The sequence below is a fragment of the Grus americana genome, chromosome 27, assembly GCF_028858705.1.
Source record: "Grus americana isolate bGruAme1 chromosome 27, bGruAme1.mat, whole genome shotgun sequence".
Taxonomy (NCBI): Eukaryota; Metazoa; Chordata; class Aves; order Gruiformes; family Gruidae; genus Grus; species Grus americana.
Window position 1 is genome coordinate 544,022 of NC_072878.1, and position 18,883 is coordinate 562,904.

General features: G+C 52.1%; 2 protein-coding genes across 2 annotated transcripts; both read right to left on the bottom strand.

The window, feature by feature from the left end:
- Positions 1–4,340: 4,340 nt before the first annotated feature.
- LOC129197009 (olfactory receptor 14A16-like) lies at positions 4,341–5,195 on the bottom strand (the record flags this gene model as incomplete). Its single annotated transcript, XM_054804977.1, has 1 exon — positions 4,341–5,195. A coding segment is annotated over exon 1 (855 nt), but the record flags the coding sequence as incomplete, so codon positions are not given.
- A 10,068-nt stretch (positions 5,196–15,263) lies between these two features.
- LOC129197000 (olfactory receptor 14A16-like) lies at positions 15,264–16,223 on the bottom strand. Its single transcript, XM_054804967.1, has one exon. It carries the CDS (start codon positions 16,221–16,223, stop codon positions 15,264–15,266), a length of 960 nt encoding a protein of 319 aa, XP_054660942.1.
- Positions 16,224–18,883: the final 2,660 nt, after the last annotated feature.

Consider the following 18,883-nt stretch of genomic DNA (forward strand, 5'->3'; position numbering starts at 1 on the left):
TTAACCTCATGACCAATGATGTTATCATATCATAAGTCAATATCACACAGTACAGCAAAATGAGAATCCTGACCCCTCTCCCAGAGGTGATAAACAGCGCTGCAGGGACGTACAGCAAGTGAGGGTTTACATACCACAGCCACATGAACAAACAAAACACCATTGTGACCAGCGACTGTTTAAATAACTTTATAAATACTTACAACAATTTTGTTTTATAATGCTCTGGTCAGATCTGTCGTTATCTCAACCCTTCATGCCCCACGTTGGGTGCCAAAAAGGACTGTCGTGGTTTAGCCCCAGCCGGCAGCTGAGCGCCATGCAGCTGCTCACTCACCCCTCTCCAGGTGGGATGGGGAGGAGAATGGGAAGACAAAGATAAAACTCATGGGTTGGGATAAGGACAGTTTGCTGGGACAGCAAAGGGGGAGGGAAATAACAACAGCAGCACATAGAATATACAAAACGGGTGGTACACAATGCAGTTTCTTACCCAACAACCCGACAATCATACATGACCAACCGCCACTCAGACTTTCCTGGAACTGCCCAGAACCACACCACCCCTCCTCGGCTAGCCCCCTTTTATGCTGAGCATGATGTCATACTGTATGGAAAACCCCTTGGGCTAGTTTGGGTCACCTGTCCTGGCTGTGCCCCATCCCAGCTTCTGGTGAGAATTAACTCTATCCTAGCCAAAACCAGGACAATAGCCAACAGAACATATAACCCTTTCCAGAAGAGATCACTTCCAAGGAGATGATTTTCTCCAGTGGAACGGCCCATTTGTTTCAGAAAATTATGGAATGATTAGTCTGAGAAGCGTGATACTTAGATAAAGAGGTCCTCCAGGGGTGATAAAGGAAGACTCATTGACTCCATTACACCTGTTCATTGCAGGTACTCAAATTGAACGCTACCCAAGGATTTGCTAATCACAGAGTAATTCTGTCTTCTTTAAATATTTTCAAACTTATCTGTCTGTGCCGGATTGACCTCAGCTGGTGACTAAACACCCACCAGGCATTCGATCATTCCCCCACAGGGGGCTGGGAGAGAGAATCAGAAGATGAAAGGTAATAAAAAATTTTGGGTTGAGATACAGACAGTTTAAAAAGTGAAGGAAAAGACAGGACCCCACGCACCCCAACACAAGTGGTGTAAAGGCAATCACTGACCACGTCTCACCTCTCACTGACTGATGCCCAGCCAGGCTCCCCTTGGAAAGACATCCCCACCCAGTTTTATCTCCAAGCATGATGTCATGTGTGGTGGAATACCCCTTTGGTCAGTTAGGGTCAGCTGTGTCCCCTCCCAGCCCCTTGCCCAGCCCCAGCCCACTCCCTGGGAGGGGCAGAGTGAGAGCAGAGAAGGCCTTGATGCTCTGCAAGCCCTGCTCAGTAATAGCTAAAGCATCCGCGTGTTATCAACACGGTTTTGGTCACAGATCTAAAGCACGGCACTGTACAGGCTGCTAGGAAGAAAAATAGTTGCATGCCAACCCCAGCCAGTACAGAGATGTTTCTAATGATCTGAAAGAAGATGAAAGAGTGCTTCCTCATAATGTTTCTGGAGGACATCAGATTAAGGAAGCAGATGCTACACTGCAGCACAGGGCTGCCATCCAGAAGGACCTAGCCAGGCTGGAGGGGTGGGCTGATAGGAACGTTATGATAGCCAACAAGGACAAATCCAAGGTCCCGCCCCTCAGTTTGGGTAGCCCACTGCAATGTCAAAGGCTACAGACTGCCTGGCTGGTTTTCAGCTCTGTGTACAAGGCTCTGGATTGTAGGTATCCTGGGTTGTATAAGCAGGAGCACAGCCAGTGGAAGTGATTATCCCCTTCCCCTTGGCTCAGCACTTGTCAGACCACATCCAGAATGTTTCCAAAGGTTTGACTTCCTCCAATGCAAGAGAGGCATCAATAAACTGGAGCCAGTCCAGGGGAGACCACCAAGACAGGAGACCTTGTCCTGTGAGGAGAGGTTGAGGGATCTGGGCTTTTTCAGCCTGGGAGGGAGAAGGTCTTGCAAGGGAAACACATATGCATTGGGTTTGTGTGGCAAGGCGTTGGTATTGGAAGGGGCTATAGGGGTGGCTTCTGTGAGAAGCTGCTAGAAACTTCCTGCATGTCCAATAGAGCCAATGCCAGCCACCTCCAAGACAGACCCACCGCTGGCCAAAAAGTGAGCCCATCAATGACAGATATAGAGCCTCTGGGATAACATAGTTAAGAAGTGGAAAAAGAAAAAAATGGGGTCCAATTACAGCCAGAGAGAGGAGTGAGATTATGTGAGAGAAACAACTCTGCAGACACCAAGGTCATTAAAGAAGGAGGGGGAGGAGGTGCTCCAGGCATTCCCCTGAAGCCCATGGATAAGACCATGGTGAGGCAAGCTGGCCTCCACAGCCCATGGAGGATCCCATGCTGGAGCAGGAGGATGCACCTGAAGGAGGCTGTGACCCTGTGGGAAGCCCTCACTGGAGAAGTTCCTGGAAGAACCTGTGGCCCTGTGGAGAAATGAGCCCATGCTGGAACAGGTTTGCTGGCAGGACTTGTTACCCCATGGGGGACTCACGCTTAAGCAATCTGTTCCTGATGGACTGCATCCCATGGAAGAGACCCATGCTGAATCAGTTGTGAAGAACTGCAGTCCATGGAAGGACTCACGTTGCAGAAATCTGTGGAGGGCTGTCTCCTCTAGGAGAGACCCCCCCAGTGGAGCAGGGGAAGAGTGTGTGGAGTCCTCCCCCTGAGCAGGAAGGAGCGGCAGAGACACCGTGTGATGAACTGACCACAACCCCCATTCCCTGTGCCCTCTGTGCCGCTTGGGGGAGCAGGTAGAGAAAATCGGGAATAAATTTAAGCCAGGGAAGAAGGGAGGAATGGGAGGAAGGTGGTTTTTTAGATTGTCTAGATGAAGAGGGGAGGATAGAGCGGCTTTGGTGGACGTCCAGCCAAGGTCAACGTACCACAGTGTAGCAGTGTAACTGCCTATGATAAGGTTTCCAAGACGACATTTTCAGGAAGTACAAAATACAAGTACAAGAGGCAATGGGAGACAAGAGAACATCAGGTCAGATGTAGGCAGAACCTTCTCCAAAATGAGGACAGTCACGTGTTGGAAGCTGTTTCCCAGAGAGTGTGCACCAGCTCCATCCTTGGATGTTTTCACGACGTCTAGACATAGCGCCAATTCACATGGTATGACCTTGCTTTCAGTGGGAGGTTGGTCTGCATGCCTCCTGAGGTTTCTTCCACATGGAATGACACTGTCATTCCTTCCCCTTCACATTGTCAGCATTACAGAAAGCACTCAGGCTCCTCCTTACCACAGATGTAATTCACATCAAGTGCAGGGCTGCCTCACAGGCACCCCAAACAGCCCTGACCACTGCCATGTCTTCTTTCACTCCCATTTATCCTCTTCTCCCCCTCTCACATTCTTCTGTTTTAACATCCTTATACACTCAGATCAGCCTACCCTGCTAACCCTTTCCCCATGCGCCATGCTCTTAATGTTTTGTATCCTCTTCCAATGTTTCTAAGCTGGTTGCTGTGGTACTTTCTACCCTGGGCAGCAATTCCTTTCAATGTATATGCCATTTATTGCCTGTAGTGCCCTTCAATTCCTGATGTTGTTACCCTGTTAGAGCCATCCCAAGGGAGGATGAGCCATCTCCCACTTGCTTTTAACAGCTGGAAAAGTGGATCTTCAGTCCAAGGGACTTGAAACACTTGAGGGTTTGGCCAACAGAAACCTCCTGAAGGTAAACAAGGTGAAGAGGGTGATGTCTACACAGGGGAAGACTAACTTCATTTATTTGGTGTAGGTAGCGGCGGTGCTGCAGGGGTCATCTCTGTGACAAGAAGCAAGGGGCTAACCCATGCTCTGCACAGCTGGTTCTAGATGCATTAGCAATGGACCCACTGCTGGTAAAAGCTGAGCAGATACTCCCTGCAGCCTTTTGGGTTGCAGTTCCTCAAACATATTCTTGAGTCCAGCTTTGGAAGTAAATGCCAAGCCTCAGGCGCTGAACTGACAAACTCCCATAAAATTAGAGAGGTGACACACAGGAGCCCAGCCGTAACGTGGTGACAGAAACATTTAGAGAGGGCCTCTGGGTCAGACAGACAGTGTTTGTGTCCCTGGAGAAGCGGGATGACTGCAGCCATTCGTGTATGACCAAGATTATCAATGACAGAACACCCAAACCATACCACATGTCTGGTGTCAATTGGAGGTCACGTGTGCATTTCACTGCTTCTGAAATACCACCAGTAGGAAGAGTTTCTTCAATGTGCCTTTGAGCTCCTTGTTCCTCATGCTGTAGATAAGGGGGTTCACTGCTGGAGACACAACTGAATACAGAACAGTAACCACCAGATCCAGAGCTGGGGAGGAGATGGAGGGAGGCTTCAGGTAGGCCAGCATTAAAGTGCTGATAAACAGGGAGACCACGGCCAGGTGAGGGAGGCACATGGAAAAGGCTTTGTGCCGTCCCTGCTCAGAGGGGATCCTCAGCACGGCCCTGAAGATCTGCACATAGGACACCACAATGAACACAAAACAAGCAAAGATAAAAAATGCAGTAACCACAATTAGCCCAATTTCCCTGAGGTAGGCATCTGAGCAGGAGAGCTTGAGGAGCGGGGGAATTTCACAGAAGAACTGGTCCAAGGCATTGCCCTGGCAGAGAGGTATAGAAAATGTATTGGCCGTGTGCAGCACAGCATAGAGAAAGCCACTGCCCCAGGCAGCTGCTGCCATGTGGACACAAGCTCTGCTGCCCAGGAGGGTCCCGTAGTGCAGGGGTTGGCAGATGGCAACATAGCGGTCATAGGCCATGATGGTGAGAAAGGAATATTCTGCTCCAATCAAAAAGACAAGCAGAAAGACTTGTGCAGCACATCCCCCATAGGAGATGGCCCTGGTGCCCCAGAGGGAATTGGCCATGGCTTTGGGAACAGTGGTGGAGATGGAGCCCAGGTCGAGGATGGAGAGGTTGAGGAGGAAGAAGTACATGGGGGTGTGGAGGTGGTGGTCACAGGCTATAGCAGTGATGATGAGGCCATTGGCCAGGAGAGCAGCCAGGTAGATGCCCAGGAAGAGCCAGAAGTGCAAGAGCTGCAGCTCCCGTGTGTCTGTGAATGCCAAGAGGAGGAACTCAGTGATGGAGCTGCTGTTGGACATTTTCTCCCTATGGACTCAGTGGCCTGTGCAAGGAGGAAAAGACAGTGACAAGCGAGGACAGACTTGTCTGAGAAAAACCGAACACATTTCTCACAGACTCTTCTCCCACCATACACCCACCCTTTTTCCTGCTTGGCAGGACCTTCATGCAGATCCCTGGATGGATCTCTGGTTTGTGCTGGCTGAGTGTGCTGTGAGGAGCAGGGCCTCTGCACCCCCAGTACTAAACGAAGGGGGTTGCAGAAAGGGGTTTAGGCTTTTGTTTGTTGGTGGTTTTGGACAGCCCTTCCCCATATCTCCTGTCCTCCCTTGGGTGTCTTCTCTGAAGTCAGAAATCCTGAGTATCTCTGCTGCACTCGGGCTGAGCAGCTGCTAGTCCTGAGAGGCAAAAGGATTTGCTGTGGCTTAGTGCACAAGGATGATTTTCTTTGTGTTTTTTATTTTTCACCATCACATCTGGTGAGTACTAGTCTTAGGGGGAGAAAACCTGTTTTATATCACTGAAAGTGTGTAGTCTTAGGACAAAACAGGCAAAAGATCTCAGTTCTCTGTGGCTCAGGGCAGAGTCAGGACAGCTGCAGTGTCCATCAGTCTTGTTCCCAGATCTCCTGTGCTTTCGCTTCTGCTACCTTGAGGATGACTGTGCATAAAAATTACTCTTTAAAAAAAAGAAACAGGACTCTAATGAAACCAGGGGAGTGCTGTTTCAAAGGGCAGATCTGCAAACTTCTTTTTCCAGCACAGAGGTGAAGCTGTGATGGAGAGGGCAGGACATGACCTCTCTCAGAAAGAAGCAAAGGAATCTGAGAGGAGATGGGCAACCCATGAGGGACGGCTCAGCACTCCCTGGGATCCTACAGGAGAGTCGTGTCATTCTGCAGGATGCAAACCCAGTGGGATGGACAAAGCAGAGAGTCAGGTCTCCTGAAAATGGAATGTCTTAAACAGAGAGTCAGCTCATTGCTCAGCAGACAACGCCCAGCAGACATCTAGAGTGAGGGACCACAAGAGAGCAGCCTGAAGGCAGCCTAGCCCAGGGCTTGGCTGCAGTTTCCTCCCACTCCCTGCCCATGTCTCTGCTGCCTGGAGCTGTCCCTGCCAGGAGCTGGTGCTCTGCCCACACCTCTCCTCCCTGTCCCTGCTCACAGAGCCCATCCCACCCTCTGTGTGCTCAGCTCTGCCCTGCAGACCCCTCCTGGCAGCAGGGCCCTGCCCAGGGGCACCTCTGTGTTGGCAGGTCTTAAGGAGAAGAGCAGATCAACCCTGAAGAGACCACAAAGGTGATGTTGATGCTTTCTGTAGGCAGAGGAAAGGGTGAAGTGACTTTATGAGGTGCCTTGAAAACCATATTCATCACACACTAATTCTGTAGCAGTTTGACTCATGCAAACCTGACAGCTCAATTACCATTTCCACCTTCACAGCAGGAAATTCAAAGCACCAACCCTGGGAAGCACCTGTACTCCCAGGTAGCCCCTGCCTTGATATCCTTTTTAAAAAGTCATCTGTAAAATGTTCCATAGTTGATCTGGAGCTGTGAGCAGCCTCGAGGCACACAGCATCCACTCGACAGCAGAATGACCCTGTCCTGATCTACTGGGGTTGCTCTGTCCACCCACAGCTTCTCCCCATAGTGCCATGGGGAGATTCCTGTGCAGGCTGAGTGTGTACCCTGGAAGGCAGAAGAGTCCCTGCCCCACCACACCGTCCCATGGAGTAAAGGGACTCTAATCTGAAGTGTAGTCCTGGACACATCCAGCTGCACACTGTAGCTTCACAGCTATTCAAAATTGCCTAAAAATAGCCCCCTTCTTACAGATCACATAATCTGTGGGCTGTGCCAGCTTGAGGAGATGCCTCCAGGAACGACAGCTGCGTTGTCCTGCACCCAGAGACTTACCATGTCAAGGGCTGCAAAGCTTTCTCTTCTTTTCCGCTCTCAGTCATCCTCCCAGTCCTGACCGCCTTTAAGCTCTTCACCTGCCTTGCTCATCTCCCTGAGATACCCTGGCAGTGCCCTCAGCCTTGCTGTGCTCTGCAGAGGAGCTGCTCCTGGCCAGAGATGTCTCTCTGCAGCACAGCCCACTTGCCATGAGCTCCCTCCATCCCAGGAGAGCAGCAGCAGAGGACCAGCCCAAGGCAGCATGGTAATGACCCCTCTGGTGGGTTTGGGGATGAGTCCATGAAGCTCAGGCCCTGAGAGGAAGCTGATGAAACCTCTCCAGAAGTCACAGTCCGATGATGCAAACTCCACAGTTTCTTGGAGCATTAATGGGTCCCCCTGAGGGCCATCCCTGACAAAGCAACTCTGGGGCTGGTTAGAGCAGGCAAGTGGAGGCAGTGATGACAGGTAGGCAAAGGCAATGGCAAGGTGGCTCTGGTGCTGAGTAATCCTGGGTATGTTTCATCAAGCCAAAGGGCCAAGCTGTGACCCCCAGCCCCTGGGAAGGGAGGTCCTGTCCCACACCCAGGTCTCAGGGCTCTTCCTGGGGCAGGGTGTTGTGGGGATGTGCAATGCCAAGTGCAGGATGATGATACAACACCTCCCAGGCTCTTGGATGGAGACAAGGAGGCCATGAGGCCCTCGTGCTGTAAGGATTAGGTGTCTCCTGGTACGCCTTGCTGACACAGACAACAGCCACAGCCAATGGGAGCAAGACCTCAGCTCTGTTGGGGGCTTTCAACTTTGTCATCTCCCTTGACCATCTCCACCACAGCTTGTCCTATGGTGTCCTAAGCCTGCACCTGCTTCCTTGAAGGCTCTGGACTTCCACTGTGCTTGCCAACCTTGCTCTCACTTGAGCATCTTCCTACCCTTACTGATATCTCTCCATCTTCATGGGCTGTGTGTTGAAATACAAAGCTTTGGCTAATCCAGACTCTTTCTGGGTGGCCTCTTGTACCACAGCACTGCACTTGGAGTGATGTTTCATGTAATTCAAAGTTACGTGAAACCTTCCTATCCAGTCTCAACTTCCAAAGCTTCACTTTGTGCCATTATTTCTTTCTCGTGTTGTTTCCCAATGTTGAGAAAAACTCCACCATCTCTGAAAGCACACTTCAACCAGTCTCAGGATGGTCTGGGTGGCCATGGTCGTCCTAATGCAGACCTGTATGCAGGTGGCCTTGTTCATGGCTTGAGCCATGAGGAGTTGCAGGGCTCTACAGACACAGGCAGGAATTACCATGAACACAGTCTCCAAAACACTGAATGTGATTTCAAAACCTGCCAGACCAGGATCACCGGATGTATTCAGTTTTCATGGCAAGGTTTTTATAGCAGGGGGAGCTTCAGGGGTAGCTTGTGTGAGAAGATGCCAGCAGGTTCCCCTATGTCCAATAGATCCAATGCCGGCCAGCTCGAAGATCGATGCACCACTGGCCAAGGCTGAGACAATCAGCCATGGTGGTAGCACCTCTGTGATAACTTATTTAAGAAGGGAGGGAAAAGAACCAAACGACCAGGAGCAAATGCAGTCAGAGAGAGGGGAGTGAGAAGATGTGAGAGGAACAACTCTGCAGACACCAAGGTCAGTGAAGAACGGTGGGAAAGAGGTGCTCCAGGTGCTTGAGCAGAGATTCCCCTGAAGCCCGTGGAGATGACCATGGTGAGGCAGGCTGTCCCCCAGCAGCCCATGGAAGTTAGCAGTGGAGCAGCTATCCACCTCCAGCCCATGGAGGACTCCATTCTGGAGCAAGTGGATGCACCTAAAGGAGGCTGTGACACTGTGGGAAGCCTATGCTCCTGGCAGGACCTGTGACCCTGTGGAGAGAAGAATCCACGCTGGAGCTGGTTTAATGGCAGGACTTGTGACCCCGTAGGGGACCCACGCTGGAGAAGTCTGTTCCTGAAGACTGCACCCCATGGAAGTGACCCACACTGGAGCATTCCATGAAGAACTGCAGCCCGTGGGAAGGACTCATGTTGGAGAAGTTCGTGGAGGACTTTCTCCCATGAGAGGGACCCCATGCTCAGCAGGGGAAGAGTGTGAGGAGTCCTCCCTCTGAAGAGCAAGGAGCAGCAGAGACAATGTATTGGGACAAATAGACAAACTGCTTGGGAGGGGAAGGAGGTCGAGAATATTGGGAGTGAAGTTAAGCCTAAGAAGAAGGGAGAGGCTGGGGAAAGGTGTTTGGAGATTTCTTCTTACTTCACATCACACTACCCTGATTTGATTCATAATAAATTGAAGGAATTTCATAGAAACATAGAATCATAGAATGTTTTTTGTTGGAAGAGACCTTAAAGATCATCTAGTTCCAACAGCCCTGCCATGGGCAGGAACACCCTGCACTAGCCCAGGCTACCCAAAGCCCCATCCGACCTGGCCTTGTCCAACCCTGCTCATTGTGATTCTATGATTCTATGACTCTGTGACTCTGTGACTCTATGACTATGATTCTATGATACTATGATTCTATGTTTCTGTGTCCTGTGCAAGTTGGTGTGACCCTATAACTGTGAGCAGTGAGTATGACCCTCCTGTGAGCAGGAGGTTGGACTAGAGCCCTCCTGAGGTCCCTTCCAGCCCAAAGGATTTTGTGTTTCCCTCCACTACAGGGCTCTTCCCTTGGTAGTGGTAGGGAAAGCACTCAGGTTCCCTGTCACCATGGAAAAAAGTCAGACCTAAGTACGGTTGGATCAAGTGCAGCTTTCTTGTCCCACTCCAGTCAGTCTCTCTCAAGCTGAAGGCCATTTGGCAAGTACCTCCAAACAGCCCTGATCATATCCTTGAGCCAAAGGGCCTTCACCTTGTATTTTCTTTTTGGCCTCTTTTGCCCCTCCCAGGTTCCTCCCTTTGATCACCCTCTTGCCCTCCCATTCAAACAGCCCACCTCTGGTTGCCCTTTCCTCATCGGCCCTGGTTTTGCTTGCTTTGTACCCTCACTTGGTGTTTCTGGGATGGTTACCATGTTAACACCGACCTTGGCTTGCTCTTTCATTTAAGTGAAGGCCCAGGGAAGGACAGCAGTAGCTGGAGAAATCCAGAAAGTTGCTCTCAGAGATGAGACAGAAACACCAAAGCATTCAGGCCAGAAGGGACCTTGGGAGTACTCCAGACCAACCTCCCGCTCACTTCAGGATGAACAGTAAATTCCCACCATGTTCCTCAGGGCTTTCTTCAACAGTGTCCTGAAAATGTTTCCTGGGGATTTTGTCTGAGATCACTGGGGGCCTCCAGGGAACTCTCTGAGGAAGCTGCGGGTGCCTTTTGCTGCCAGGTCAGGAGAGTCACAGGATTCCTTGACTCCCAGCAAGTGGCTAGTAACCTTGAGTAGCTTCTAATAAACTCTGTCCACTGTCCTTGATCAACAGGTGCATTGCTGAGAGGCTGATGAAGCTTTTCTGGCCTTTGGACTATTACCCCCTGCTGTTCTTCCATGTAGGTACCAAGGATGCATCCAAACTGGGAAAGTATTGAGCATCACTACATGGCTCTGGGGGTGATGGACAAGGGCTTGGTGGCCCAGGTGGTGTTCCCTTGGTGGCCCAGGTGGGAATTTTGGAGGAGTGAGAATAGTCAACAGTCATGTGAGGCAGTGATGGATGGAATAGGCCAGCAAAGTGTTTGTTATGTGAACAAAAGGAAGATAACCATCAGGAAATCAGGGCTGGAGTGGAATCACCTCAAGCGAATGCACCCAAGTCAGACAGTGCCATTGGGACAGCCTTGTGGTGAACGATCTCATTCCCTTTCTGGACAATCAGCATGGCTGGGCACCTCTCTGAAGTGCCTGTGCACTAATGAGCACAGCGTGGGGAACCAAGAAGAGGAATTAGAAGTTTGTGGGCCATTATGGAGCTGTGATCCCATTGGGAAAAGAGACATTCTGGGATACCTCACACAGCTGGAGTGCTAGGAGGGAGGGATGGAGGGAGGGATGGATGACACATCTTCAGGATGACCAGGACAGCTTTTTGCAGAGAAGAAGTTCCCCTTTAAGTGAGAGAACAGTGGGAAGGCATGGAGCTCTGCCTTGGGATAAATGATGAGCCAGTCGAGAGCTTATGGGTCAGGATTAGCAGGCAGACCAACATGGGTGACCTTTTAGTGGGTGGCTGTTATTGAGTGCTTGATCAGGAAGAAGTGGACAAGGCCTTCCTCAGACCACTGGAAGAAGCCTCATGTTCTCACACGCTGGTCGTCATGGGGGAATGGAACCACCTTGGTAGTTGCCTGAGGGGCAACATAGCAGGGCACAAGCCATCCAGAAGGCTTCTGGAGGACATGAGTGACAACTTCCTAAGGATGCAGAGATGGGATTAGGAAAACCAAAACCCATCTCGGGTTTAATCTGGTGTCCTGGTTTCAGCTGAGACAGAGTTAATTGTCTTCCCAGTAGCCAGTCTGGGGCTATGTTTGGGATTTGTGCTGGAAACAGTGTTGATAACATAGAGATGGTTTTGTTACACAGAGATGTTTTTGTTGTTGTTGTTGCTGTTCTTGCTGTTCTTGCTGTTGTTGTTGTTGTTGTTGTTGTTGTTGTTGTTGTTGTTGTTGTTGTTGTTGTTGTTACACAGAGTCAAGGCCTTTTCTACTCCTCACACTGCCCTGCCAGCAGGATGGCTGGGGATGCACAAGAAGTTGGGAGGGGACACAGCCGGCACAGCTGACCCCAACTGACCAAAAGGACATTCCATACCATATGACGTCATGCTCAGCTTATAAACGGCTTGGGGTAGAGGAAGGACAGGGGGGAGCGGCAGCATTTGGAGTGATGGCGTTTGTCTTCCCGAGTCACTGTTACATGTGACAGAGCCCTGCTTTCCTGGAGATGGCTGAACACCTGCCTGCCAATGTCTTGCTTTGCTTGCACGTGTGGCTTTTGCTTTGCTTATTGAACTGTCTTTATCTCAACCCATGAGTTTTCTTACGTTGACACTTCCAATTCTTTCCCACATCCCGCTGTGGGGGAGTGAGCGAGTGACTGCGTGGTGCTCAGCTGCTGGCTGGGGTAAAACCACAACAGTCCTTTTTTGGCACCCAACATGGGACACGAAGAGTTTGAGGTAGTAACAGATTTGATTGGAATGTGCTGGATTGAATTTATAGCTGTTATTGCTGTTTAGCTATTAATTGGCAGGCTCCTGTGCTTGTCATGGGCTTGCTTGCCTTACTGTGTAGTAGAGTCCTGTGCTCGTTAGTGGCTGCTTTTTGCTTTTGCTGCTCGCTGTGCTGCTGTACTGCTTATCATCTTACTCTGCTGTGCCTGGGAGCAGTTTGACAACAGCAATGGCAATGTGTCTGGGCTGGCAGATAGCCAGGGCATTGCTGCTGTTTCTGTGCCGCTGTCCTGGACAGGCTGGAACTCCTGTGTGCACTCAAGTTGAAGGCACTGTGACCTGTGGATGAGTCCACATGGGAGCAGGACACCCCAAAGCATCTATGGCCACGGTTATATCTGCGCCGCAGCAAGAATAGCTCTGGAGGGATTGTGAGCCAGGGATAAGTCCATGCTAGAGAAGGTACACCGGGGAAGCATCTGTGTCTGTGCATGGGGTCATGCTGGAGCACCTCGAAGTGTGTGGCCGTGGATGAGCCCGCGACATCGTGGTGCTCAGTTGCCAGCTGGGGTAAAACAATGACATCTGGTGAGGGACCTGAAGAACAACAAGAAAAGGCTTCTACAGGTACAGAGAGAACAGATGCAAGACCAGGGAAAATGTGGGCCCACTGGTACATGGGCCACAGGCCCTGATGACAAAGGATATGGAAAAGCCCAAGACACTCAGTGCCTTCCTCATCTTAGTCTTCACTGCAAAAAGTAGCCATCAGGCATCCCAGGGCCCTGAGACCAGAGGGGAATCTGGAGCAAGGAAGACTTAACGCTTGGTGCAGGAGTCTCAGGGTAGGGACCAGTTAAACAAACCAGACACACATAAGTCCACGGGTCCTGAGGGGATGCCCCCATCAGCAGTGTGCCCTGGTGGAAAGGAGGACAACAGCCTCCTGGACTGCCTTAGGAAGAGCAGTGCCAGCAGGTTGAGGGAGGTGATCCTTCCTGTCTACTCAGCTCTGGTGACTCCACTTCTGCAGTGCTGCGTCCAGTGCTGGGCTGTCCAGGACAAGAGGGATATGGGCTTCATGGAGTGAGTCCAGCAAACAGGGCCACAAAGACGATTAATGGACTGGAGCGTCCTTCGTACGAGACGCTGAGAGAGATGGGACTGTTTAGCCTGGAGATGAGAAGGCTGCAAGGGGGTTCTTGTCAATCTAGATGAATATCTGACGGGAGGAAGTGAACAAGAGGGAGTCAGGCTCTTCTCAGTGATGCCCAGCCATAGGACGAGAGGCAATGGGCACAAACTGAAACACAGGAGGTTCTCTCTGAACATCAGGCAACACTTTTTGACTGATCACTAGAACGGGTTGCCCAGAGAGATTGTGGAGTTTCCATCCATGGAGATACCCAAACACTGTCTGGACATGGTCCTGCACAACCTGCTCCAGCTGACCATGCTTGAGTAGGAAGGGGTTGTACTAGACAGCCTCCAGATATGGGAAAGTGTGGGGCATGGCATGAGAACTGCCAGAGGTGACAGAGAACAGTGTGAGAAGGGAACACAGGTACAGGCAGCACCGTGTGTCCCGGCTGGGTCTCACAGGCGGTTGAAGAGCAGAGACGTGAGAAGTGACCGGACTGCAGAGATAACTGAAGGGGAGCATCAGGGATCTTGTTGTCGGTCAAGTCTTGCAAGGCCTACAGTGCCCTGGGGAGCCATCAGAGAGGCCATTGAAGGGGCCAGGTGACGCAGGCAATGGTATAGGAACTAGCCAAGTTGGGGATGGGAACAGCAACCTTGGGATCAATGGGGCAGAAGTAATTGCTGAGGGTTGTTCAGTGGGGAGGAGAGTGGGGCAGAGAAAGGGAGGGATCCAAGTGGACTGGGAGGAAGAATTGTGTGGAAGGGGAGAGGAGAGGGATGCAAGGAGCCAGCTGCATGTGAGACAGGGTCAGGTCAGTGCTGGTTCAGCCCAACCCTGTGCCTGCTCACTGTGGTCTGTCCTGCCGCCTTCTTCAACTCTGCTCCTGGCTGTTTGCTGTGTGACTCTTCTCACCAGCGTGTGTCTGTTTGGGGGTGAAGATATGTACGTGCTTCTGTGGCCAGGCCAAGCGGGGCAGGCTGGAGGAGGAGGACAGCAGGATGTGGAGAGACCCAGGGCTGGAGCGGCCTGGTGAGGAATGGCGCCAAGGCTGCGCAGGGCACCTGGGCAGACCCAAAGCCCAGGCCCACACTGGAGGGACTGTGGCTGTGTCTGTTCTGGTGGGTACGTGCTGCAGGGGATGCACAGACCACTTGTCACCTTCACACCAGACCAGCCGGAGAGGGGACCGGGAGGGGTCTGTTTGTGGTGGTCATGGTGGTGTGTGTGCTGCTGGAGGTGTGGTAGCTGTAAAGGTGCTGTCCCTGGTTGGAGTTGGTCTGTGATGGGTCACCTCTGTCCATCTTTGTTTCCTTGCAGATACCGGGATTTAGCACTTTCTCTATGGGTGAATCCAGCTTGGGCCATCGCTCACCTTGGGGTGGGTCCAGTCACTGCCCACCACAGACATCTGCAGGCAGCTGCAGATTCCCCTCTGGGCGGATGTCCTCAGCACCATCACATATGACATAGCCCTGGCTATGACCCTCAGTGACCACTCACCATCTCCACTCTCACCACACACCAGTGGTTGAGTCCAAATTCCACCCCTTGGTCTCTAACAGCTCCCAAAGTGACAGTGAGCTTTTCTCTCCAAAATGCAAGGAGCAACAGGCCCTTTTGGGGTGAAATTCCTTGGGCCTGATGTTGACATCAGCGTTGGAAGAACAGCTCAATCATGAGGAACTGAATTGAGGAGATGCCACTTTATTACAGAGGTGTGATGAGAGAGTCTCCTCTGACCCAGGACCCCTTTTATACAGGTGAGACAGAGCAAGTTCATTCCTCAGTAGAAGTCAGATGAATCTTAACATTTACTTAGGAATATAAGAGACAGAGAATAAAAAAACCCACAGATAATACTGACGATAATGATAAACAGGCAAACAAACTAAAGGCCTGCTATTGGATACCCTGGGAGTCATTTGTGAAGAGAGATAGGAAGTTTATCACAACTGAGAAACTTCCATGAAATCACATTCCTAATGGCCTCCTTGAGCTCCTGGTTCCTCATGCTGTAGATGAGGGGGTTCACTGCTGGAGGCACCACCGAGTACAGAACTGCCACCACCAGGTCCAGGGATGGGGAGGAGATGGAGGGGGGCTTTAGGTGAGCAAATATGACAGTGGTGACAAACAGGGAGACCACGGCCAGGTGAGGGAGGCACATGGAAAAGGCTTTGTGCCGTCCCTGCTCAGAGGGGATCCTCAGCACGGCCCTGAAGATCTGCACATAGGACAGCACAATGAAAATGAAACAACCAAGTGCTAAAAAGGCACTAACCACAAGAAGCCCAGCTTCCCTGAGGTAGGCATCTGAACAGGAGAGCTTGAGGATCTGGGGGATTTCACAGAAGAACTGGTCCAGGGCATTACCCTGGCAGAGTGGTATAGAAAATGTATTGGCCGTGTGCAGCACAGCATTGAGAAAGCCACTGCCCCAGGCAGCTGCTGCCATGTGGACACAAGCTCTGCTGCCCAGGAGGGTCCCATAGTGCAGGGGTTGGCAGATGGCAACATAGCGGTCATAGGCCATGACAGTGAGGAGAGAATACTCTGCTAATGCCAAGAAGATAAGAGAAAAGAGCTGTGCAGCACATCCTGCATAGGAAATGGCCCTGGTATCCCAGAGGGAATTGGCCACCGATTTGGGAACAGACGCGGAGATGGAGCCCAGGTCGAGGAGGGAGAGGTTGAGGAGGAAGAAGTACATGGGGGTGTGGAGGTGGTGGTCGCAGGCTATGGCAGTGATGATGAGGCCATTGGCCAGGAGAGCAGCCAGGTAGATGCCCAGGAAGAGCCAGAAGTGCAAGAGCTGCAGCTCCCGTGTGTCTGCGAATGCCAGGAGGAGGAACTCAGTGATGGAGCTTCTGTTGGACATGTGCTTCCGCTGTCCAGGGAGGAAAGTCATTGAAGAGCTAGGGGAGACTTCTATGAGGAAGAGGCTTAGTGATGAGTGAGGAGAGCCGGTCAGTCCATCAGCCCTGGTCTCAGCTGCCCTGTGCTGGCACCTTTTTGAGCTGCAGGATGATCGCACCCGGACGTTCCCCCCAGAAGGAACTGGGCACTGCTGAGAGCAGAGGAATCCATTTCCCAAGTGCACATCTCCAACCCCCTCAGCCTGTCTCACTCTGCCTGAGCAGGATCTCAGCCCTCCCCTCCCAGCCGGGAACACAGAGGGCTCTCTGCAGCTGTCCGCAGGCAGCCACCCAGCAGCGTTTTCATGGCCTTAGCACTGAGGGGTCTTCTCCATGGGGCTCCTGGGGAACACCGGGATGCCATGGGAGAGCTGTGCCCTGGGGGAGGGCAGCCTGCAGCCCAGCAGGACCCCCTCAGGGAAAGAAGCAAATGTCCTAAACATGGGGTGTCCTAAAGAAGGAAGAATGGGGTCATTTGTATCCCCTGCAGCCCGGGCATTAGGCGGGGACTTGGACACTTCATTCCCATGGACACATCTGCATGGCAAGACCCACAGGGCTGGTCTCTGAGCTGCGTCTGAACCCCACCCCCTCATCCCAGCAAACCTGGTGATACGATCAAAGGGAGCAGAGACAGGAGGGGAAACCCAGAGAAATGCCACAGTGCTGCTGCCGATGGAGGCACTCGGGTATTTGGTAATGTCCGCTCCTCAGGGGTCAGGCTGCCGAGAAGGTGACCTCCAGGGCAGAGGCTCCGCTGGGTGGGAGAGCAGAGCAGGGGGTTTCTCCGGGGAAGGTGTCTGCACTGCAGGGGATGGCAGGGAGGTGCCCCAACCCCCCTTCCACAGCATTTCTGGGAACAGCTGCCTCTCGCTCCCTGCTCATGTCTCTGCTGCCTGGAGCTGTCCCTGCCAGGAGCTGTTCCTCTGTGCTCAGGTCTCCTCCCTGCCTGTGCACACAGAGCCCGTCCCACCCTCGGTGTGCTCAGCTCTGCCCTGCAGACCCCTCCTGGCAGCAGGGCACTGCCCAGGGGCACCTCTGTGTGCAGGGGCTAAGGAGCAGCTCAGACAAGTCCTAATGGGAACTGGGCTCTCAGTGCCTTCTCCAGAGCACAAAAAGAAATTCCCATCTCCCCCTGCCAACCCCGTTGACAATGATGAGACATCTCAAAGCACAGACTCCTTCCTTTCAAGTAAATTCTGCCATTTTTCCTCCTGCACACAAACATCCTCCCAGAAGATCCCACAAGCTGTGGGATGTACCAGCTTGAAGAGGTCCCTCCAGCAACCACAGCTGCTTTTCCCTGCAGACACAGACTTACCACGTAGGGGGCTGTGAAGAGTTCTCTTTGAATCAGCTCTCAGCACCCTCTCACCCCAGGCTGCCTTTAACCTCTCTTCTCCTCCCTCCTCTCCCCTCGGTGCCTGCAGGCAGTGCCCTCAGCCCTGCTGCACTTTGCACAGGAGCTGCTCCTGGGCAGAGATGTCTCTCTGCAGTGCTGCCCGCTTGCCATGAGCTCCCTCCATCCCAGGAGCCTGGAGCAGCTCAGCAGCAGAGGACCAGCCCAGGGCAACATTTCTCTGCCCTCCCACACTCCCTGCAGATGTCCCTGGGGCTCCAGGGCTGAAGCTTCTCAAAGGCATCAGGGTCTCTCCTGGGGAGCGCAGGCTGACACAGACTGAAGTCATCACTGACTGTCCCTCTCTGAGCACTGGAGAGATGGATTTCAGAAGTGGGATTTTTCCTCCCGTGGCATGGTGGTCTATGAGAGGTTGAAATGTTCCCCTCCCTTAACCCCTCTCCCTGTCCCATGGCCAGGCAGGACACCGCAGCAGTGACAGGCAGGGATCATTTCCTTTGCTCTTCCTTTATTTTATGGCAAAACCAGCTCTCAGAAGAATCTAGATCCCTCTTTTCCCTTTCTCAAACACTTCCTTTTCTGTCTTGCCCCACACAATGATGTCATCAATACACTGCAGGTGCTCAGGAGCTTCACCCTCTTCTAGTGCAGTCTGGATCAGCACATGGCCAATGGTACCTGCTGTTCTTGAACCCGCAGCAACCCCCCAACTGAAGGATCCTCTGAGGGACTGGCAAGCTAACAGCTAAACATCTTCTCTGTACTCAAGGCAGCTATACCAAAAGCCCATTGGTACCCTGTTGGGTCTTTGAAGTACCCTCTCTGGAGGTGGTCTATGCCAAGGATGCTTCTGGACCAGTCCCAACGGGGTGCTTTTGCCACTCTTTCCCAGTTAGGCTTTCCTCAGCCTCCAACACAGACAGTTCTTGGGATCCTCCCGTCACTCCAGAAATACAAATGGGTTCTGCACCTTTGTCACCTAATGGCATTAGAGTACATGCGCACCGGTGTCCCCAGAGCTTTATACTCCTATGGGGCTGATGTGTCAGGCCATCCATCCCACACGGCCCAGTAAACTCGGTTGTCCCTTTCTTCTGCCCTGCTGGAGACAGGGCCCCTTTATTCCAGGTCAGCATATTCATTCCTTGGGTTTTGTCACTGCAAAGAAGAAGTCCCTTCATCGGGGCTGAAAGTAAGATCAGCCTTTCTACTCTGCCCAACAGAACCTGGAGCAGTAGTTTCCCTGGGTGCATGCCCTTTGGC

Excerpts from the sequence above, each read along its gene's own strand:
- LOC129197000 (XM_054804967.1), bottom strand. The coding sequence starts at position 16,223 with ATGTCCAACAGAAGCTCCATCACTGAGTTCCTCCTCCTGGCATTCGCA.